This window comes from Lytechinus variegatus, chromosome 19 (assembly GCF_018143015.1).
Source record: "Lytechinus variegatus isolate NC3 chromosome 19, Lvar_3.0, whole genome shotgun sequence".
Classification (NCBI taxonomy): Eukaryota; Metazoa; Echinodermata; class Echinoidea; order Temnopleuroida; family Toxopneustidae; genus Lytechinus; species Lytechinus variegatus.
The window spans coordinates 11849093-11873710 of record NC_054758.1 but is presented as its reverse complement, the minus strand read 5'-3'; the positions used below and the strand labels follow the sequence as shown (position 1 = coordinate 11873710).

The 24618-nt window shown below is 38.3% G+C and overlaps 1 protein-coding gene across 2 annotated transcripts in view; it reads left to right on the top strand.

Moving 5' to 3' along the window:
- Nucleotides 1–24401, top strand: part of LOC121406334 (thyroid receptor-interacting protein 11-like) — a 34262-nt gene extending 9861 nt beyond the window's left edge. For both annotated transcript variants that reach the window (XM_041597363.1, XM_041597362.1), the window contains exons 9-21: nt 5506–5640; nt 6478–6663; nt 8652–9112; nt 9812–9974; nt 10857–10970; nt 11420–15397; nt 15943–16136; nt 17779–17942; nt 18345–18548; nt 20696–20777; nt 21129–21243; nt 21922–22017; nt 23885–24401. In XM_041597363.1, coding sequence (XP_041453297.1) covers nt 5506–5640; nt 6478–6663; nt 8652–9112; nt 9812–9974; nt 10857–10970; nt 11420–15397; nt 15943–16136; nt 17779–17942; nt 18345–18548; nt 20696–20777; nt 21129–21243; nt 21922–22017; nt 23885–24319 — 6327 coding nt within the window. In that variant the 3' untranslated portion in view covers nt 24320–24401. The remainder of the gene's footprint in view (nt 1–5505; nt 5641–6477; nt 6664–8651; nt 9113–9811; nt 9975–10856; nt 10971–11419; nt 15398–15942; nt 16137–17778; nt 17943–18344; nt 18549–20695; nt 20778–21128; nt 21244–21921; nt 22018–23884) is intronic.
- Nucleotides 24402–24618: the final 217 nt, after the last annotated feature.

The following is a 24618-nucleotide window of genomic DNA, read 5'->3' as shown; positions in this document are numbered from 1 at the left end:
ATTTTCATCCCAATATCCCCCAACATAGTCTCTATAAAAGTGTATACGTGTCCCCATTTTTCAAAATTTCCCAATCCATTTTTCCCTGCAAATGCTACATGTAGTCTTATAATAGATAGCAAAACCTCCTTTCTTGCTAATATTTTTTTCCCTCAAACGTGAGAGACTTAAGAGAAAATTACAAATTATATAGGAGAACAGGCAGGCTTGTACATTTTTTTTAATAAAAAGAAGTTATTTCAATGAATGCATGATGAGCGAAAGGCCTCCTTTGTTTAATTTTTAAAATAAATATGTTAGATGACAGAAAATGACCAATTAATGCCTCTATATTTTTATAATGAAATATAATCGTTGACTGGTTGGCAGAAGAGTGTTTGGATTTACACTTGCATCTATGCTCGTTGGTCTTGCAGAAGGGTGTTAACACTTGCATGCACTGTACAATAAGCCAGATCGTAGTTCCTTTCTGCGCATGATCAAAAGATTCTACGCATGATCAGAAGAAGGTAATTTGTACTAAAGTGACATAGTGGTTTAAAATCTAATGAGACAAGCACCAACTTTGAAGTCTTGATTATTCATATATTCTTTTGAATTGTCGTTTTCATTTACATCCACAAAAAACAACGGTGCTTCCACGAACGACTGGTATTTCACAGTTTGTCAAGTACATTGTGCAACATGCTAAAGATATGCATTCAAAGTAGGAATGCACCAAATACCTTTATTAAGTGTTCATTGGTGTGCTATTCTAGTCACCTGGTCTATTCGATTTCTTCATCCTGCTATGAAAGGCAAGCTTGCGTAATATCTTGCTTTGAAATCTGCCTATCATGATGAAAGAAATGAAAGGTAATTTGACCAAAATTGACCATGAAGTAACTACGAACTGGTCTATTTGTGCGGCACATGCTTGAGTGTGTGTGTACTTGAGTTTTGTCAGACGTGTATCAATCAGATATGATTATTTACGTCTGGGACCGACCTTTAACGTCACCATCCGAAAGACGTGACCTAGGCTCGAACCTTGAACCTCTGCATCAATTTGTAACTTCCCAACAGCTTGGATTACAGGCGCACGCCACAACGCCCAGTTGTGGCTTGTTGAGCTAGCCTATCACCCTTATGTCAGCCACGCAGGAATAAAAAATTGCAGTGAACTTAAAACCTCTTCCCTTTTACCAGCCAGGCAACGACATATTTCCAACAATGATCTTTATACCCTTCCATTATTTTGCATGTTGGATCGGTATTTGGGTTGTAATTCATGTTTATTTATTTTTATGTTATTCCAAAATTTAATGTATGAAACACTAGACATACAGACCTACCGTACAAACAATTTTAAGGACTAATCAGTTGTCCACTACACATTGATGTAGAAAGGGAAAATAAGAATTAACCATTGAGAATTCTGGATTCTTTTTAACTTGGGAATGTGCTGTGTTAAAACATTGTCTCAAAAGCACAGGGATTGTGCAGATTTGTTTCCTTTGTAAAGTTTTGAACTCTATTTTACATGAAACACTCAAAAAAATGATACAAGTTTCATGAAAATTTCTTAGAGCTGCATGCACTATAGAGGAAAATACATGTTCACTTCTCAATGTGGCAGCACTAGCAAAACAAATTTGATTGTTTTGTGAAACCCACATATCGTATAATGGCATGTTCATATTCACTGCATGGAGCACATGGGCATGCAAGTTTTGAACTCTATTTTACATGAAACACTCAAAAAATGATACAAGTTTCATGAACATTTCTTAGAGCTGCATGCACTATAAAGGAAAATACATATTCACTTCTCAATGTGGCACTAGCAAACCAATTTGATTGTTTTGTGAAACCCACATATCGTATAATGTCATGTTCATATTCACTGCATGGAGCGCATGGGCATGCCATTAAATCACATGCATGTCTTTCTCCGTTATGTTATGGGTTTGTGAGGTATACCCTGTAATAACATTACCTTTATCCTCTGGCTTCTCAAATGTACACGGGGTAGTCATGTGACTGATCATGTGACCAGATGGCACTCACTCAACTCTGCCTTCAGTTGCAGCTTTCAGCGATGAATGTACAATGTGTATACTGTATTCTTCATTCATGAAAATACAATGCATGTTCTATTGAACTATGCATATTAAAGTTAAGAGCAAAGTAAATAATACTTTAATGTCATCAGGGGAGCCTTTCACAAAAACCTTTGTCATTGATTCTCACTGACAAATTTGCTCTGAGCCAATCAGATGCAATGGTTTTCCTTAGATTATAACAGTTGTTAGTGAAAGGGACTGACAAATCTCTCTGAGAAGCTCTCCGGCTTTCATAATCAAATCTTACTCCTCAAATATCTTAACACAATTATATCTTACAAAAATATATTCAACACAGATATCTTACTCAAATATAGCCTATATAGCAAATATAGCCTATGTCTAACATGATTACTGTCTAGCACAAATATATCTTTAATATGCAATAATTCATTACTATACCAAACACCAATTACAATATTCTTCGATCATCATTTAACTCCATTATCATATACACTCAATATTTAGTATCCTATTTATCTTTACATGTATCTACTCCCTGAATATTTGAATGGTGTATTTATGCATCAGTTTAATTTTCTCCCTGCATGAAATACTAGTCATATGTGTATATTGAGCAAAGAAATCTGTTCATTATAATTCTTATTATGTATTCATATATTCTTATTTATTTATTTATTTGTTTGTTTGTTTGTTTATTTATTTATTCATTTATTATTTCTACATTTATTAATTTATTCAATATCCATGTGAAAACACTATTTCTTTCTTTGATAAATTTAGAAAACTTCACAATATTTTTGGATGATGAAATCATGTCTGATCTTTGATATATGATTTACCTTGATTGTTATCAAGACTTTTTCTGGAAATTTTTTTTCACTGGGACTATTTCAGGTTTGCACCATGCCTTTTAAAAGATAGAAAACAGTTTAATTTTATCTTAAAATTAGGTAACACCCCTTTTTCAAGAATTGGTCTTTAGCAGAATTGACTTCTTATGATTTGGGCACACTCTGTATATGTACAATGTACATGATGCATGCTCAGTACTACACACCAGCATGTAATTTTTGCTTGCATGAGCGTAGGAAAAATCATTCGTTGGTATTCTGCCATGCACTTTACATGTATGATAAAACCTAGTTAGTTACAAATACACATATTTACAAAGGACCTGTTACATTATAAAAGTTACTATTACAGAATCAACCTGATCACATGAAAGCTATTATTTTTATTATAGTATCTTTGCCATCCAGTGGTATCTTCCATGGAATCCTTGATTTTGATTGGCTGGTGAAAATTGTTACCATGGTAGCTACCATTGGATGGCAAAGATACTATGATAAGAACTCTCATGCGTCAGGGTCCAGCTGATTCTTGCCTTGCTCCGATATTAGAGGGGAAGTTCACCCTGAAGAAAAGTTTGTTGTAAAAATAGCAGAAAAAATAATAAAAAATATTGGTGAAGGTTTGAGGAAAATCCGTTAAAGATTAAGAAAGTTATTAGAATTCAAAGTTTTGGATTCGTGACGTCATATGCAAGCAGCATTCCTACATAGCGAATGGTAAAAAATCAATGAATTTTAAAGTTTGTATGGTTCCTGATCACTTTATTTTGTTTTCTATTTGTGATCGGGTGTGAAATGATTTGTCTATTGATATACAAAAGGCACAGTAAAAGCAATTTTCAATTTTCTGAGAAATTGACATTTCATTGAATTTTTACCATTCGCCATGAAGGAATGCTGCTCGCATATGACGTCACAAATCCAAAACTTTGAATTCTAATAACTTTCTTAATCTTTGACTGATTATCCTCAAACCTTCACCAATATTTTTTATTACTTTTTCCGCTATTTTTACAATAAACCTTTCTTCATGGTAAACTTCCCCTTTAAAAATTATGAATTTAGAATAGACTTTGCACACTGTAGAAAAGTTGACCCAAGACTCAATCTTTGAGGGTGTTTCATAAAGCTGTTCGTAAGTTAAGAACGACTGGTGAACCTTTCTGACGTGCATGATAATCACCATTGAACATTTGATGGTGAATATCATTTAGCACAAGAAAGGATCACCAGTCGTTCTTAACTTATGAACAGCTTGATGAAATGCCCCCCCCCCCATTACGTTTACTTCAAGTGTTCTAAACTTCTTTTGCTTTCCTTTTTCACTTGAAAAGGTTTCTAATGTGCTTTTACTACATGTATGTGTATGCACTCTTTTTTTTAGAAGGTGCAGGGTGCTACATAACTTTTGAGAAGCACTTGCCCAGTCGGGCAAGTGAATTTTTAAATAGTTGGAAAATACTTGCCCAAAAATCTATTTCACTTGCCCGAATAAATCATTAAAAAAAAAAATTTACCTCTCAAAAAAAAGTTTTGCGGTTTTATAAAACATTGACCTTTTTCTCTCTTTTGACATGAACTGATATTTGTTATTGCATTTCTTTTTCCAAAGTGATTTTATCTTGCCTGCCATGACCAAATTTAGGGTCAGTACAGTATATCATATCGACCCTAATTTTGGTCATTCTACTGTGAGAATTTTGCTGGCCCAATTCGGGCAAGTAGTTTTGGTCTTTACTTCAAAACTCTTGCCTGACTCTAACTTTTACTTGCCCTGGGCAATCAGGCAAGTGCTTATGTAGCACCCTGGAAGGTGGGATAACAAGAAATATGTAGGGGAAAATAAAAAGTAGAGGAAAATGAATGCTTAGCTTTTAACCAGTACAAGCCCTGTTGCATAATAGTTAATATTATGATAAATTCAACCATGGAGATATTATAGCTCCATGATTTAATCTTTTTGAGTTAATTGAGCAAGAACCCTTTGAAAAGTAAACATAGTTCAGTATTACATGTAATACAACATGTAATGTCATAGTAGGAAATAGAAATGTTTTGTTGCCTCTATGGGAGCCAGGATAGCTCAGCTGTTAGAGCAATGGTCATACAAGCCAGGGTCCCGGATTCAAGCCCTGGTTTGGGCAGTATAATTTTCTTATACCCTTTCATAAACCCATCCTCCAATTAGCCGCCTAAGAGTAATGCGGATAATTCAATAAAAATTGCGTTCACAAACTCCGAAAATAATCCGCACTATTTTTACGAGCGCCCGTCCTGAAAAAGGCGGATAATCGTCATGACAACTGCACACGCCCCTCCGATGCGGTTGTGTTGGAAAAGGGTGACCTTGTGACCGCACCATGGCAATTATCCGCATTATTTGGAAATGCGTTCATAAAGTCAAAATCTGGTCCCGATGCCACTATTATGCGGATAATTGCAGCATCAAAATAATGCGGATAACTCTGGTCCTCCTCCGATTTTACGACCAAATTATGCTGCTATTAGCCGCATAATTGGGTTTATGAAAGGGGTATCACTTTCCAATTCTATTATAATTCATTTGATAATGTTTTGTTTCATAGGCAAACACAAGTGCAATGCTTGAGGACATCCACAATGCCGGGAGGAAGTTCTCGACGGAAGAAGCTCTGCGACGGTCTAAACTGCTCAAAGAAAAACAAGAGATTGTTGATAAAATGATCACTGCTGGACAAAAGGTAACATTTATCTTAAGACTTTTTGACTCATGATTTCTTACCATTGATTTACTTTTTTCTCCTCCCCCCGATTTTCTTCCTCTTCTCCTTCTGGAATCTCTATTCAATCCTGAAGATACTTTTTGAAGATTTTTTGTGAGCATTGAGAAAAAGTATATTATACTGCACTTATCTGGAATCTTATTGTAGAGGAGTTGTGGCTCAGTGGGTTAGTCTCTGGACCACAAAGTAGAAGGGTTCAATTCCCACCGCAGCACTCTCGTCCTTAAGCAAGGCGGTTATCAATATTTGCCACGTCTAACCGGGAGCCTGTTGCTTAAATGAAAAACCCTGGCAATTGCTTGCCAGATTTTTTTTTAATGTGGTAGATGTCAATGGCAGATATTTTGTTTGCCAGAGTGTTTGTTTATTTTCCAAAATTTGTTTATGACAGAAGTTTTAAACAACAGGCCCCTGGTGGGTGTTTCATAAAGCTGTTCGTATTAAAGTTAAGAACGACCTTAAGAACAACTGGTGATCCTTTCTTTAGGTAAATGCTAGATTCATTGGGGATGGTTTAGCGCGTAAGAAAGGATCACCAGTCATTCTTAAAGTCGTTCTTAACTTACGAACAGCTTTATAAAACGGCCCCCAGGTTTAGTAAACGGGTACCCAAATGTCCCAGTAGAAAGGAATTGGTTGTATGCTTGAGTGCTTTATCGGGGTAGCCATGCTAAAGCCTGGGTATTAGTGCTTAGAAACATTGTTATACTCTATATAAATATATCATATTCTTATTAGTAGTGATCAGATATTTTGAATATAACGATAATATTTGATGTATTCTCCTGTCGACAGATGTCTGATAGCAAGGCCACAGTGGCCACCTTGGAAGCAGCTACACTGGAGATCAGCGACCAGGCTGCGGAGATCGTATCTGAGATCGGATGTAGTCAGCACCAGGAGATCACTGCCGACTTCGTCAGTAGCCTCGAGAAGGAGAATGATCTCCTGAAACATCATGTCTCAAGACTTCAAAATGAGGTGGGTTTTAGGATATAAAGTTTTGGAATTATTTTTTTAAGGAGATTAAGGGATAAAATCTGACTTTGTCAGAAGCCTTGAGAAGGAAAATGATCCCCTTAACCCTAAATAGACTGGACTATTTCGACACCTATTAAAGAAGACCGGGAAGGGGGGCTGATTCAGCCCCCCCTTACGATCTTGGCTGTCGATCGCGCGATCGCGACAAAAATTGGCATGCTCATTACCCATGGCATTATCTACAAAACTATAATATCAAATTCTGCGAAAATCTCATTGCTCATTAATTATGCTAATTTATGCTTAAAATCGTAAGTTTGCTCTAATTAATAAAGTAATGCCCCTAAAATGCGAATTTTATTTCACATACTCTAGATAAGCATCTGATCAAATTTATTTTACAAAAATTTCAACATCACATTTATTTTCTTATGTATTCTATTGTTTTCTAAATTTCTTATGTATTTCTTTGTTTTTTAATGTTTTTTTTCAATGGAAATTGTCAGGGACTTTATTTTGGCCACAAACAAGGTAAAATTAATTAATTTTAGCAATAAAAGGCAATGTAATGGTACATTTTATGAATTTTGGCTGAAAACACTATTTGCATTGGATTTGTACACAAATTCATGTTTTTTAGTAATTTGGGGTCTGCATGCACTTACAAAATGTTGCGTAATTTTGGAACCGCATACCAGGGGATCACAATTTTGGTCTTAAAAGTTGCGCGAAACTTGAAAGTAACAAGTCACCGAGCGACGGGTCAAAAAATTTCGAGCGGCGGATTTATCGCAAAAAATGTCGAGGGGGGCTGATTCAGCCCCCCCCCCCAGTCTTTTTATGGTTAAACATCATATATCGAGACTAAAGAATGAGGTAGGTTTTAGAATATAAAGTTTGTGAATTAAATTTTTTTAAGGAGAATTGGAAGATGAAAGCTGACTTTGTCAGTAGCTCCGAGGAGGAAAATGATCTCCTCAAACATCATGTCTTGAGACTGCAAACTGGGGTAGGGTTTAGGATTTAGGAGTAGTAGTTACTAGGATCTAAAAGATGTTTGAAGTAATAGGTGATCTTAGCAGACTTTTTCAGTTTCGAGAAGGAGAATGATCTCAAAAATGTCTCAAGACTTAAAGAATGAGGTGGGTTTTAGGATTAAAAAGATTTTATAAGGAGAATGGAGATCACAGTTGACTTGGTCAGTATTTGAGAAGAGAATGTTCTCCCTTATAGCAGGGTTTGAGATCTAAAAAAATTTTCAGGAGATCCTAGCAGATTTTAGTCACTAATACCCCTTTCATACACCCATCCTCCAATTATCCGCCTAAGAGTAATGCGGATAATTCAATAAAAATTACATTCACAAACTCCGATAATAATCTGCACTATTTTTTTACGAGCGCCCGACCTGTAAAAGGCAGATAATTGTCATGGCAACTGCACACGCCCCCTCCGATGGGGTTGCATTGGAAAAGGGTGACCTTGTGACCACACCATGGCAATTATCCGCATTACTTTGGAAATGCGTTCATAAATTCAAAATCTGGTCCCGATGCTGCTATTATGCGGATAACTGCAGCATCGAAATATTGCGGAAAACTCTGGTCCTGCTCCGATTTTACGGCCAAATTATGCGGATATTACCCGCATAATTGGGTTTATGAAAGGGGTATAATTTTGAGGGATAATGATAATTACAATGTAAAGGGCATATAAACCAAAGTATGAAACGCTGTATAAATCTAACTATTGTCATTGTTATTTAGTGTTTTAGAATTGATTTTTTTTTTTGAATTGGCAAGAATCAGAGGACAATTTCTTATAATTAATTGAATTGACCACAGTGTACAATCAGTCATGAAAATCAAGCGTACGATCGATTGCTTAGCTTAGTGTTATGGACCCAGATGAATGGTTCAAATTTATTTTGCAATTATTGTAATAAAACAGTTTCCTACATATGTAAATGTTGTACATCCTATCCATAGATTGATGAACTCAACCAGTCTTGTGAGACCTTAACAGATGACAAGCAGAAATGTGAGACCCTAATCACCAGACTCAATCAAAAGGTCAAAGAACTTTCAGGTAACGACCTCCAGGGGTCAGAGCGACGACCCTCCGACCCTTCACAGTCGGAGTCCGAGATGACCCTTGTGACCGGCGAAAGTGACCAGGAGAGTCTGCCTCGTCCAGTGGGTGCGGCTGGACAAGATGGAGGTCAGATTCGGAGGCACATCTCGTATCGCAGGCCGCAGTCTCCCACGGACTCCAGCGTGGCATCGGACCTGAGTTCGTCGATGAGGGAGGGCTGGACGTCGGAAACGGAGCTGAGCAGCGATGGGGGGTTCTTGGCGGAAGGCAAGCAGTCTTTGCTGGAGAACTCCGATGCTGTGAGCTTTGACGGGGAATATGACGACTCTATCATGTTTGCTGGTATCAAGGAAAAGTAAGTTTGACAGTCAGGAAATGCTTAAAGTAAATCTGAATGGTGTTTACAAGAGTTTATTGTGACAGCCCATGAACTATTAAAGCTGATTAACTAAGCCCATAACTGAAGCTTCTGTAAAGGGTTGTTATACTCGAGTATCATCTTACAAAACTATGGTGGCCATTGAATTTTTGTCAGTGGTATCAATATCAAATATAAGCAAGTGTTGAAATTTTGAATTTTCAAGACAATGTTGAAATCTTAGGTCCATATTCTTTTAAACTAGATGTAATGATTAAATAGGATGACTATAAGTTCAGGGGTCTGGGTTGTTTGAAAATTCACATTTTGTTCATTATTTCAAACATGTTTAAGCACTTCTAACGAAAATTGGTATGACAGAGTTTTTGGACATCAAAAAAAAATATTTAAAATATGAATAAACTTTAGAAGATCATCATCATGGGATGCAAAATGTTTTGGATATAATATTACCAATTTGAAATGAAAAGAAAATCCTGATGTACAATTTCTGACATACTTTTGCCACTTACATCCCCGAAGCAACAGATGAAACCTTGGATTAATCAGAGCTGATTGGGAAATTGAAAGAAAAGTTTTAGATCCTCAGATTGGGATATCAAAATGTGTCAATTTGCCAATTTGAAATGAATAGAGATTTCTGATTAACGACCCCCACCACACTTCAACCTCTAGATTCCCAGAAGCGGCAGACGCTTTCAAACAGCAGTTGAATCAGTTTGAGATGGTCAGAGCCGACTGGGAGATGGAAAAACAAGCTTTGGAGGAGGTCGTCATCAGAATGAGGGATCAACTGAAAGAAAGAGATCGTACCATCCAGGATATGACAGCTGAAAAGGTACAGTACAAACTTTCAGACTTTTCTATGCAACAATCGACCCATAGGAGAACTATAGGGAGCATTTCATTAAACAAGTAATTATTGATTTTTCACTGACAATTTTTCTCTCAGCCAATCAGATATAAGGGTTTCAGTAGATTTTAACAAATATTTATTTTTTCATGAAATGCTCCCAGATTGAAGAACTGTTATTGTAGATTCTAAATCCTACCTGGTGGGTGTTTCATAAAGCTGTTAGTAAGATAAGAGCGACTTTAAGAACGACTGGTGATCCTTTCTTGTGGCAAATGGTATATTCATTGGCGATGGTTTAGCGCGTAAGAAAGGATCACCAGTCGTTCTTAAAGTCGCTCTTAACTTACGAACAGCTTTATGAAACGGCCCACTGGTACCCATTACCTCTCCTAGGTTGAGTGCAGTGCAAAATGGATCAATTTCTTGTTGAAGGAAATTAATACTCAGGGGCTTCGATCCATGTAATATGGATTGTTGATAGGCAAAAGTGGAAAAAATGTTCAACAATTGTGTATGTTGAATAGTATTTCTATGCCAAATTTAATGGTTTTATAATGCTTTCCAATGCTTTTTAAAACATATTTATTTTATATCTTTTCATGGGGGAGGCATGATCAACCAGAGTATAATTCTAACACTCAACCCTCTGATTGAAAGACAATATTTGCAACTTCAACAACTCAACACCATGTCGCCTCTCTTACGGCCTGGTGTAAAATATAACACCAGACCGTGTGACTGAAGGACGATACTTGCAACCTGTACATTAAGATGCCTTTGCAGTTTATATGATCACAAAGAAGCTCAAAGTACTTGCAATACTAAATACTGATGTTTTTCAACTTTATTCATCTTTTGTTGCAGGGTCTAATGGCTGTCCATAAGGAGCATGTTGAAGACCTTGAAGATAGGGTCAAAACCCTGCAACGTGATCAAACCAGATTACTAAGGGAAAAGGAAACTGCAGAAAAAGAAAATGTAAGCAAGGTCTTTCATTTAATTAGAATAATGATTATTGCAACAGTGATGATAATGATGGTGGAGGTGGTGATCATGATTATGATGATGTTGATAGTGGTGATGGTAATGACAGTGGTGTTTACCTTGGTAGTGGTAATGATGATAGAAGATGATGATGTTTGTGATGGTGATGATGATGATGTTTGTGATGATGATATGCCAACCCTCCCGATGATATTGGTGATGATGATGATGGTGATGATGATAATGATGATAATGATGGTGATATTGGTGATGATGATGATGATGATGATGATGATGATGATAATGATGTTTGTGATGGTGATGGATGGTGGTGGTGGTGATGACAGTGATATTGATGGTTATTTATTTCTATTGGTCAAATTTGCAGTCTTATAATTGTAATCCTTTCTAATCTTAATATATTTATTGTTTTATTCACACAGGAAGAGATGGTTGAGAAGCTGAACACGCTGGAAGGAGAGAGGAGCAACCTTAATTCTTCAATATTATGTATATCAAAAGCAAAAGATGAACTTGAAAACAAACTTTCTGAAGTAGAGTCCAAATTTAGTGCAATAGAAAATCAGTTAGAAACCAGCCGTGGGGATGTCGAACAAGAACTAAATAGAACTAGAGATGAGAAAGAACAATTGGAGTCTGATCTGAGTCAGCTTGATGCCCAGCATCAGACAGCTTTAGAGCAGATTATTGCTTCTAGGGATAAGCTGATCCAGGAGATTAAGGATAAGGAATCAGAGATTAGGGATGTGAATGGCAGACTTGTTGAACAGAGTGAAGAGTTGGAACAGTCGGTGGCAGAGAAAGTACGTCTTGAGTCAGAGATGGAGGAAGTGAGAGAGGACCTTAGCACAAGCAGAGCTGATCTCCTGGACTCTGAACAGATGAAACAAGAACAGGCTGTTGCCATGACAACTCTGCGAACAAAGCTCCAAGCCATGCAGGACGAGCATAATGAATTGTTGAAGGAATTTGATGAATTTAAGCGGGAATCAGAGGTGAATGCAGCTTCAAAGGAGGAGGTGGAGAAGCAAAAGGCAGATGAGACCGACCTGCCAAGCAGAGAGGTCTTACAATCTCAAATCTTGGCATTGACTGACAAACTGAACAGTTTACAATCTACAGAGCAAAGTAAGACGTCACCTAATGAGAGTGTTGCCTACCTGGAACATGAACTCTCAAGGACTCACCATGAGATCGAGGAGTTAAACAAGAGCATCGATGAACGCGATGCCAAGCTGCAGGAGTTGAACACGCACCACACTGAACATTCCAAGCTTCTGGAGCAGAAGGCTGCAGAAATGCAAGCCTTGAAGACAGAGAATGAACAACTGCAAGAGGAGATTAAGTCACGGGACGATGTCCTGACAAAGTCGCATGGTGAGCTCATGAAGCTACAGGCTGACCTTGCGGCTATCAAGTCTGGTGCTGAAAGGCAGGAGAATGCTCAGGAACAGGAGCGAACTTTGGCAGAACAGCTGCAGAAAACGTGTGATGAGTTGAGAACGGAACTGAAATCCAAGAAGGAATTGCTGGAATCCGCTACTGAAAGCAGGAAAGAATTGGAAGAACTTATTGAACAGAAAGAAGAGGATGTGAGAGCTCTTGCCGATGAAAATTCCCATTATTTCAAAAATGTAGAAAAGTCAAAAGACAAAATTAGTGAACTCTCTGCCAAGGTCAAGGAATTGGAGAACGTAGAACAGCAACTTCAAGATACAAAGAACAACTTTGAAACATTGAATGCAGAATTAGAAGAAACAAAATTAGAGTTGAAGAAAATGTCTGCTTCTGAAGAAGAACATATTAAAACGCTGCATGCTTATGAGGAAGAAGTAAACAATCTGAAGAAAAGTATTACGCAACATGTTGATTCAACGAGGATAGAGAAAGAAAGTCTTCACATGGAAGAAGATAAACTTGTGGAAGAATTGAAGGAAAATGCAAAGAAAATTGAGAATTTGACAGATGAATTGCACACTGCAGAGTTAGAGTTAACTGGAGTCAAAGCGGAATTGGAAACTGCAAAGAGAGAAGTTGCAACTAAAGGTAGTCAATTATCAGAGTCAAATGATAGGATAAAAGCATCGGAGGAAGAAATTGGACTGCTCAAAAGTCAGGTTGCAGCTTTGAGGGATCAGGTGGATGTTGGTGAAACCAGCCTGAATGCTGTTGTACAGCTTCAGAAGGAGTTGGATAAGAAAAGTGCAATAATTGATGACCTCCAAAAAGAGGTCGATGCAAACCGTGCTGATTTGGAAAGTCAGTGTCAAACATTCCAGCAAAGCATTCAAAGTAAGGACAGTGAAATCAGTCGGTTAGACTCATCATTGACTCAACTGAGGAGTCAGAAAGAGTCACTTGATGAGTCGATCGTTGCCTATGAAAGTCAGATCATTGATTTGCAAAGGACCAACCAACAGAAAGACGACGATGTCAACAGGCTGCGGGAGGAAGTCAGGAACATCACCACGCAGCTTCAACAGCCAGCTGAACAACCCTTGCAGAATGGTGAAATGAACAAGAGTGTGAATGAAAGGATAGAAGATACCCTGTCCCCTTCAAGCCCATTCAGTAAATCTCCAACAGGTGTCTTCCAAGGTCAGGATGGCTCCATCAGTGACAACGAAAAGCACTATGAGAAGATCATCCAGGAAAGGGACAAGGAGATAGGCATGCTTCAGCATGAACGGCAAAGTCTCCTGACCAGTTTGAATGAGAAGTCATCATCAACTATGGGTAATAGTGTCCTTGTGGACCTCCACAAGAACCAAATGAAAGTGAAAACCCTAGAGGCTGAGAGACACCAGATGATGACTGTTCTGAATGAGAAGACAAGAGAAGCAAGCAACCTCAAGAATGAAGTCCACAAGCTTCTGAAAGTCATATCAGCTCAGAAGTCTGCCCTGGAGAAAGCGCAAGATGATTTCAAGGAGCTGCACAATGAAAGTAGAGGACCAAGAGATGACATGCAGAAGGAGGCCTTACAAAAACTCTCACGCATCATTCAAGATAAGGATCTTGAGATTGAAGCATTGAAGCAAAAGAACACTTCCTTGCTGGAAGTTTTGCAGACAGAGGCTCCAAGCAACAGTTCTCAGATCTCCGGTGTTCTGTCTGAAAGTGAGAAACTCCAGAAGGAAAATAGTGTCTTGAAGGAGGAGCGAGACCAGCTTGTGGTGAGTATCCACCAAAAACACCAAGAAAGCTTGGCTTATTACGAAGAGGTGCAGAGACTTGTGGGCATTGTCAATGGGGAAGTACACAAATTTGGTAACTTGCAGAAGCAACATACTGACCTCCAAACTAAAATGGATGAAATGTCGGAATCAATGAATCGGTCCAAATTGGAACTTGATGAATCATTCAGGGTCAAAGGTTCATTAGAGGAGGACCTAGAGACACAGAAGAATTTGGTTGAAGAGTTAGAGAACCAAGTTCAGTTGATGGATAACTCGAGGGTGGAAATGAACAAGAGGATAGAGGAACTGGAAAAACTTGAAGCAGATAAAGCCAATGAGCTTGGTGAGAAAATAAGTGAACTAGCACGTCTGCAACGTTCCCTTGATGAAATCAAGATAAAGCCAGAACAGGTTATTGAGGAGACTCTTGTAAAACCAGAGATGGCTCCTGTGCAATTTAGCTCTCCACCAGTGCAATATGAACAGAGAATGCAAGAGAAGGATGCAGAGATTGCTGAACTGCGATCGCAGCTGCAATTGCAACAGGTCACTCCTCCCGCATCTGAGGATGTCGATAGCTCAAAAGGTGATGCCCAGGAGCTTGCCAGTGTCAAGGAACAACTAGAATCTCAGGGCCATGCGTTGATGGAAATGGACGGACTAGTAAAAGACAGAAGCATGGAGCTTGAAAAGAAGAAACTAGAGGTTGCCACACTGAGGCAACAGATTGACCAACAAGACCAAGCCATCCTAGATCAGAATACAATGCTTCAGAAGCAAAGTGGTGATCTACAGCAGCTGCAAGTAGACCTGAAGGCTAAGACGGAAGAGGCAAATACGTTGCGTCATCACACCCAACAGATCTCAGCCCGTTTACAGGCCGTGGAGCAAGAACTCGCCAGAGCCCACCAGGAGATCACAAACCAGCAGCACATGGTGCACAACAAGGATGGTGAACTTCGACAACTCCAGGACTTGATGAGCAGGACAAGTGCCGAGGTGAGGGAGAAAGACTTTGAAATAACAGCACTGCAGGACAAATGTAAGACTCTTGCCAAGCTGGTGGATGAACGGGAAACGGATGTTCAAGGAGAGGTCCGGAGGCTCCTTGGTGAAGCGGAAGCGATGCAGACACAGGCGCAACGTTTCCAGCAGGAGAGGGATCAGGCAATGCTGGCCTTGGAGAAATGCCAGAGAGATCTCCTATTACTGCAAGAAGAGGTAAGGACAAAATCATATCTTTATTCCTAATAAGCAATATGCACTGATCTCAAAAATCATGTAAAATAGTGTAATACAGGGGTAGACCCAATATTTCATGGAAAAGAAGCACACACAATTTACAATAAACAAGAATGATTTCGGCCTTTTTCGTGGTCACTTGTACATGTTTCTAGAGTTTTTCTTCGAATTGATTTAACTTTGAATGAAGTACACTATTTTCAAATATCTTTTTAGAGAATATTCTTGACTGAACAAAAAAAATCTACCAGTTCAATTTTTCAGCCACCTTTAATACAGCCTGTAGCTCTGCATGCTTCATGGTTTCTGTAATTTGTAATTGGGACAGGAACATGGATGGGTTGACTGCCAGGTCTGGGTTTATTTGCCACAAGCAGCATTGATGCAGTGTGCCTCTTATCTATTTGTCTTGTTGTTTTGATGAATTTCATGATGGTTTAGGTTTAGTGCTACAGTCCTAAAGCCAGTTGAGAACTGATTTTTCATAAATCAGGACATTTTTTACAATCTGTTCCCCAATGCAGGCTGCGATGCGAGGCGGCAACGAACAGAAGCTAATGCGTGAGCTTGAGAGATTGCGCAGTCACCTGATCCAGATGGAAGACACGTACACCCAAGAGGCCTTGCAATCCGAAGAGAGGGAGAAAGAGTTGAGGAACAGACTAAGTACCGCTGAAGAACATGCCCACACCAGCTCCCATGCCGTACAAAGCGCAAGGTAAGCTTTCGTAACTTCAGCTCCTTTCAGATATGGTGCAATGGAAGATCAGAGAAATGTTGTATAGTGTTCAAACACACCTGTGATTTCATACTGACCAAGTTTACATAATTATGCATGGAAATATTGTATGATTGTCGTGGTGATGTTTTAATGTCGGTGCTCTAGCAGTCCTGTTTATGAATTTACCTACCTGTATTTTGATTTGTTTATCGATGACATATCTTTAATCCTTTCTGCTGTATGCAGTATGATACTTACAGCTGCCATAAACAATAGAGATTTACTTATAAGAAACCAATACGAACAAGAGTTAAGATCTGTTGAGACAAAATCTGTGTTACGGACGCACGGCATAGGATTCCAGCTTGCTTGTGGCTAGAACAATTGAATAGGCCCTATTTATTTTGTTTGTATGGAGCATGACCTGAGCCAACAGAGGCAAGCCAACACTGGTGACAGTGGTTACTAGTAGTGAGGAAACAATAATAATAATGATAATAATTATTGGATTTATATAGTATTTTTTGCAGAGGATAAAACGCGCTGTTGATGGCATAAGACAAGGTTTATGGCAATATAAGTTTTTTGAGATGTTTTTGAAGAGGTCAAGAGAAGAGAGGTTTCGGAGAGATGGAGGGAGTATGTTCCAGAGATTGTGAAAAGAGTTGAAACCTGCCTGTTTTCTTGATTTTGGATTGACATAGGAGGAGTGCATGAGTATGAGTTGATATATTTTCATTTTTCATTTATTTCCAAATTCTCATTAAAAAACATATAACATACAAATCAAAGAATACGCTATATACAAATAAGGATACAAAACTAGAATACAACAGAATAAATGAGAATATGAGGGAGCCAGCATAGGCCAATGGCCTTTCTAAGGCTGGGCTCAGGAGACCATAATATAAATCATGATAATCGTAGAAGAGAGAGAGAGAATGTAAAGTGTGTGGGAGGGTAATAAGGCAATTATATAACTATAACTTAGATTTATTTATAGGCATCAATAAGGATTTTTTATAGCTTTTTTTATAGGAGGCAAGAGATGGGCATCTTTTTTATTTCTTTAGGTATTTTGTTCCATAAAATAAACTCCAGCATATTTTACAGAAATTCTAGAAGATTTATAATTCAACAGTTAATCAGTTAATGGAAATGAATTCTTGATCTTTGATGCTACTGTCGCACAATGGAAACTGACTCTAAAACCGACTGATGATATGTCATTTGAAATAATGTAATAGCTGTGATCAGTCTGGAATCGGTTTCGTTGGTGTCACTGGCCCCTTTTCTGAAGTCAGGTTTAATTTAAACTTAAGTTTAAAGTTGTGGTTTAAGTATGGGCAGCCAATTGTTGCATAAATCACTAAAGGTAGAGATCTAATATTTCAGCTCATTTGGCTCTCAAATCATTCATAATTGTGTAGGAAGTGTAAATAAGTGATTGTCTTCACCATCAATGAATCAGGAAAGAGCACAGTAAACATAGGAAACATACATCTTAATAAAAATGTTGATACTTTTGGCTTCCCATACTTAAACCACAACTGTAAACCTGAGTTTAAGTTAAACTCGACTTCAGAATACGGGCCTCTGTGAGCATCACCAAGACATTGTTCTATCTTTGATTTGACAGTAAAGAAGCCAGTGTGCAGATAGACAGCCTTCGGGACCAACTCAGCGCCATGACGGACCAGAAAGACCAGGCCCTGATGCAGCTGGCCATGGTCCAGTCTGAGTCGGAGGAATATATCCTGTCCCTGAACAATCTCCAGATGGTCTTGGAACAGTTCCAACAAGGTACGTTGAGAGTGGCTGGCATAGCGGTGAAGATTAGAGATGGTGATGATGATGATGATGATGATGACGATGATGTTGATGGGGGTGGTGGTGGTGGTTATATGATGAGGAGGAGGATGATGATGATGATGATGATGATGATGATAGTGATAATGATGGTGATGGTTATGATTATGATGATAGTGATGATGACTGTGATGATAGTGACTATTGTACTCATTTGTTGGTTATGATGGGATAATAGTGGTGGTGGTAGGGCTTGATAAGAGTGAATTAACATGTAAATAATCTAAGAAGCGTTTACATATATGCATTATTTTCTTTAACTTGTCAAGCCTTAATCCTTACAAAGTATTGCACTTTTAAATCAATCTTCCATCATCATCATTACCCCCTTTACAGAGAAAGAAGCATCGATTGCATCTGAAGTAGAGGTGTACGAGCTCAAGGCCCGGGAAAAGGAACGCATCGCTGCGGACCTACTCCAACAGAACGTCGATCTACAGGAGAGATTGTCATCTGCTCAAGAAGCTTTAGATATAGCATCGCGTCTGAGCGAACAACTTGACAAGAAGGAAGAAGCCATGGAGAAGCTCAGGGCAGAAAGTGAGTAAACATACCAAAGTTATATCTTTCATTGAAAGAAGGGGACCGAGGGCAGGTCCATCCCCTCCCCCCCCCCAAAAAAAAAAAAAGTGGATTACAATAAATATAAATCCAACAACCACTTTTGTTAAAAGAAGTTCAAAGGAGTCGAGGTTGATTTAAGACATGGTATGAAAAAGCTCAACTAAAACTAAATAGATCTTATCAACATAGTAGAGAAAAATGGCTTTTTCTTAACATATTTTTTCATCAGCACTTCTAACTGTCCTGATTTTATAAGAATCGTCCAGATTTTCAATTTTCAAAATAGCCCAAATACCTCCAGATTTTCTACAATTTCATGACGTTAGAAAAAAAGAAAAATGGGAAAAAATATTGTGTTCAAGTCCACTTTCATCATACACTAGAGTATATTTCAACAGGTTTTTGCAACCTTCACAGCGTTCAAATTCTTCCATCTTTTAGATATTTAATTGTGAAGTCAGGTGATAAAATATTACATTCGATATAGTTTGTTTCTCTGGGCTCGGCGGACAATGTAGCATTGTTGTCTATGTTAAACACTCAGCATGAACTAGTCCCGGGGGAGGCCACTTACATTGACGAGTGGATACCATGCGCGACCCAAAAAACACGTAAAAAGGATGTCTTTACCACGATAAGGCATGTTACGTACGTAACGTGATAAGGGTGTCAAAATACAAAAATAATGAAAATTACGTGTTTAGGGTCGAATTTGCGGGGATGATAAAACAAAATTAAAATGTTTTATAAGGATGTCCTTTTTGCCCCGAAACTTCGTGTTTAGAGTCCGATTTTCGCGAGGTGTAGAAGGTGGGGTCGTACTTTAAACCAAATAAGGTAAAGCCGACGACCGAAGGACCCGTAACAATAAAATAATCCTGTACTTGTTTAGGGGTTCATTTCAGGTAATATTTGCCAAGAGGAATGTTTGTTTCCAATACTTGTTAAGGGTAGGGTTTCACACGCCAATACTTGTTAAGGGGTGCATTTTCAGAATATGGAAATTACGTGTTTAGGGTGCTTTTCGAGACCCCATGGTCGCGCATGGTATCCACTCGTGAATGGAAGTGCCCCCCCCCCCCCCCCCGGGGAACTAGTTCATCTTCTGGTAGGGTTCACTCACTTTTTATTACCACTGTAGGTGTGTATTGAACTGTATTACAATGTCTACCCCAAGTATCTGGGCCTATTCTGTGCTAGGGGGGTGTCATTTTGATCTTCTTTGAAAAGCTTAGACTCAAGTGTATTGAACTTGATAAGGATCAGGCCTACATATACATGGGAATTAAGCATTGTAATAAACTCTACAACAATAGGGATTATGTACACAGTAGATCTTCTTTGAATAGCTATTGATACTAAAATGCTGTGATTTCTATAACGCTGTGGTTCCCATAGACTGTACAGGGACAATTTGGTTCAAGGGGACAATGATTCAAAATAGATATTTCATTTTATTCAATGTTTATAAGAAAATGATTTTGGTATTGTTCAAGTGATGGATTCCATTTTGCTGAAGGTACTGAAAAAGAAGAGTCCAGCAAGACTTCCATATGTCCCCTCCATTGAATTAAAAAAAATATATAGAGAAGGTTTATCAAGAATTATCTAACATATATCTAAGAGATTTAGGAAGGAAAAGTTGGATACATACCAAAATATGACTTTATTCTGTACAAAAAAATTTCGAGTGTGTGTAAATCCCGATGGCATCAGTTTATTTAGTCAGAAAAATAAATACCCAATACTCTTTGAGAGTAGACTAGTCGTAATATCGGTGCATGTAGATAACGGTTATGAAACCCATGGCTTTCAACAATTCCTGCTAGCTCAGTGAGTAAGGCGACAGACTGGAGATGCTTCATCCTGCATTGAGAGGTTCGGATCCAAGATCCAACCAGAAGTAAGAAGGAAAAAAAAGGAAAAAAAGAACAAAAGAAGGGGGTTTTGGAGAAATATTTTCTGAATTAGTGGAGGGGACATAAGGAAGTCTTTCCAAGAGTCCTTAGGAGAAGAAGGAATTTGCAATATTGTCAGCATAGAATGCAGAAAAGGGTCATTCCCAGTAAAAAAAAACCCTAATCATACAAATACATATTTTTTCCTTTTTTCTCTCTTTTCAGTGCACAAGAAGGAGGAAATATTGGGCGAATTTCAGCGGAGATTCGATGAGGTCTCTAGCAGAAGCGAAACCAAGGTTGACAAGTAAGTTTAGCTCGTACAATTGATCATATTTTTTCTTGTTGTACTTTTTCCATGAATTTCATTGTAGTAGGAGCTGCATTTTAATATATATAAACATAATGGTGGATTTGAAATTTTTGTATTCTTGGAATAAAATGTGGATGTACATGTACATTTCAGCGATGTTCTGAAAATACAGTTACAATAATATCTAGGCTTGCATTTACTTGCTAGTTCAGATTTTTCCGTCAATTTGCAAGGGAAATTTGCAATTTATTGGATTTTTTTTTAACTACCACCCAATTAGTGTATAATTGTCTATGTGTTTAGTAAGAATGTATTCTTTTGAACATTTTTTTTTTACATTTTCAGGCCTCTTGTGAAAAATCTGTTCATGAATTACTTGTCTGCGCCTCAAGCCAAGAAACAGGAGATGATCAAAGTCATCTGTAATGTTCTTAACTTCTCAGAAGAAGATATGCACAAGGTAGGTAGACAAGGAGTAGGTGTTTTTATAATGGTTGTGGTATTGGTGTTTGTTGGTGGTTGTCGGTGGTTATGGTAGTTGTGGTGGTGGTGATGGTCGTGGTTGTGTGATGGTGGACATGTTGTGGTGGTGATGGTGGTGGTTGTAGTGTTGGTGGTTGTAGTGTCAGTTGTGGTGCCGATTTTGATCTTGGAATGGGTGTAAATGGTGTTGGATATGATTTTAATTATGGTGATGATTTTGATGCTGGAAATGATGTTGATTGTGATAATGATGATGATGGTGATGATGATGATGATGATGATGATGATGATAATGATGATGAAGATGATGGTGGTGACGATGGTGATGATGATGATAATGATGATGATGATTAATGATGATGATGATTAATGATGATGATGATGATGGTGGTGCAGTGATGATGGTGATGATGGTGATGGGGATTCAGATGATGATGATAATGTTGATGATGATGATGTTTAAAGAGTAACTCAAATATAGGGGCTCAGTGCAAAATTTTCCCTTATCACTTAACAGACATTGAATTTAGATCTGATTTGTTCATTCCTGTACATCTGTATTCTCTGTTTAAAAGTGCCAAATAAAATGATGCTGAAAATGAAACTCACATTTAGCATTTTCATTGATGAATTTTTCCTTTGCTTCCCATTTCAGTCCGGTCTTGGTTCTGGGGCTGGTGGGTGGTTAAGCGGATTCTTCAGACGTACCCCTAATCCTACTCCCCCTCCTACACCAACAAAAGCTAATGTTGTAAGTATCTCAACTTTAAAGTGATTGGTTAACATTGGTTTGACTTTTTAAAAATCTGAGCTAGAAGGTCACACTTGTCACCTGTTTCTTTGATATGCTACAAAAATGAAGCCCAGAAAAAATTGCGTTCGAAAATAATTATTTAGTGCTTCAAAAATTGACATATAAAGTGACCGGAAACACAATCTTAATTTCATCCCATACACTTATGTGTAGTATTTAGGCGTCTACAAGATGCCTATTTACAAAATTGGGGTTTGTCTTGTAGTTTTAGCTTTTCATTCTCAATAATGGTTGTTTTCAGGGTTTATTAGTTCTAATACATGCACTTGTACACATGTTTCATCTTGGTTTGAGAATTTTTTATATCGGCTGCTCACAAAGTTAAACAATACCTTTAATACATGTCATTAACCAGACATTATATATGGTAAATTCCAGTGTCTATAGTTGCTTTTGAATGCGTTTATGATATATGATTTTTAAGTCTCATATTGAATTTAATTCTAATTGTCCATGCATGTTTAAGAGAAAGGGAAAGAGAGGGGCTTTAATAACAGTTACCGTACTCTGGGTGATTCATCTTGAGTTTAGGCTTTCAACAATTATTACATTTTCACACCCAGATGTTTCAGAAGTGATCCCCATTTTAGTTGTGCATGTACCTGTAGAGAGAAAAATGGTGGATGATATGCATTTTGAAAAAAGGGGAGATCAAGATAAACTTAAAATTAGACTTGAAGGACAAGTCCACCCCAACAAAAATTTGATTTGAACAAAAGGAGAAAAATCCAACAAGCATAACACTTAAAATTTCATAAAAATCTGATGAAAAATAAGAAAGTTATGACATTTTAGAGTTTCGCTTAATTTCACAAACAGTTATATGCACATCCTGGTTGGTATGCAAATGAGGAGCCTGATGATGTCGTCCACTCACTATTTCTTTTGTACTTTATTACATGATATATGAAATATTCAAATTTTCTGCACATTATTAAGTGAAACAACGATTAATTCCTCCCTGAACATGTGGAATTAGCATTGTTTAATAATATATGGTTTTGTCAAGTTGGTCCTTGTTGTCAAATCTGTAAAAAATGAAATATTGTACAATTCAAACAATAGAAAACAAAAGAAATCGTCAGTGAGGGACATCATCGACTATCTCATTGTCATGTCACTGAGTTGTGCATATCACTGTTTTGTGGAAAATAAGCCAAACTTTATAATGTCATAATTTTCTTATTTTACATCCGATTTTGATGAAATTTTCAGCATTATGCTAGTTTGATTTTTCTCTATTTATTCAAATCAACATTTTTTTGGGGTGGACTTGACTTTTAACTAACAAAGAACCCAGAAAGTTATTGGCTAATGGAATTGAACAATTGACTTAAATCTTTATTACTATTATTATGACTTGGAGGCGAAAAGTCAACGGAATCACTATGACCAGCAGGTCTCTCCTCCAGATATAACTGATTGGGGGAGTGCAGGTGGACCACTACACCGGGGTTTCCCCCTACTCTTATACGAATAGTGCAATGGGTTCTTAACGTGCAAAGGTGGTGACTCTCCTCTATACGGGGCCTCGATTTAACATCCTATCTGAGGGATTGAGTGTTTTCCAACGTAACAGGGGAGAGACATTTACACGCAACGCACTGGTTTCAGTCATCCGCTCTGGGTGGAGTCGAACCCACGATCTTTGGTTCGACAGGCAGATGCTCTAACAACTGAGCCAACTTCGCTCTCTTCAAAACATTGTAATTTCATTTTACATCAAGTAAGATCATATTACATATTGGCTCTACAGACAATTTAATTAACAATGTAATTTCATTTTGTGTATCATTTCTTACAGTCCTTCACTCAACAGTTTGTGCAGTTCCTGGAGTCGGAGTCGACCCCGAAGCGCAGTCCCCGCCTTCCTGTGGATGAAATGAGTCAGGACAGGCACCACCACCCCACGTACAATCCATTCTCTGCCCCCGTACCCCAGCAATCTCCATTCATCCAGCCGGGGGCTCCTGCGGTTGGTGCCGGGGCTGGCACTCCCAAAGGGCCAGGGGCAGCTCACCCATTCCTCAGGGCAACCGGACAACCGGCCACGCCTCTTGGAGCTGTACAGCCGGTGATCGCATCGGCTGGGGTGTCTGCGGGGAACCCCCTGGGAGCCGCCGCCCACTCGTTACCCAGCATGCCTACGTTTGCTCCCGTGCCGGCAAGAGAGGGCGCTACACCAGGTCGTGGGTCACCGCGAGGTCAAGCTGCTGTGCTTGATGATATACTACATTAGAGGAACGACATTAATGTTTATTCAAATGATCCAAATACACATCAGCTAGTGGAAAGATGCAACAAGAGTAAAATAGTGGCTAGTTTGACCTTCTCCTTGCGTCGGACCTGATGAAGTCTACTAATGTTAGCAACAAATTCTAGCTATTCAATCCTTATTTTCACTGAAAAGAGGTTACTCCAGATTAATTTAGTCTTGAAATGTAAACAATTTGCATTATTGCTTTGTTCAGTAAACTTGACATTTGTTTGAAATAAATAATTGCACCCTTTCCTCCTCTCTATCTTTCTCTTATCTCT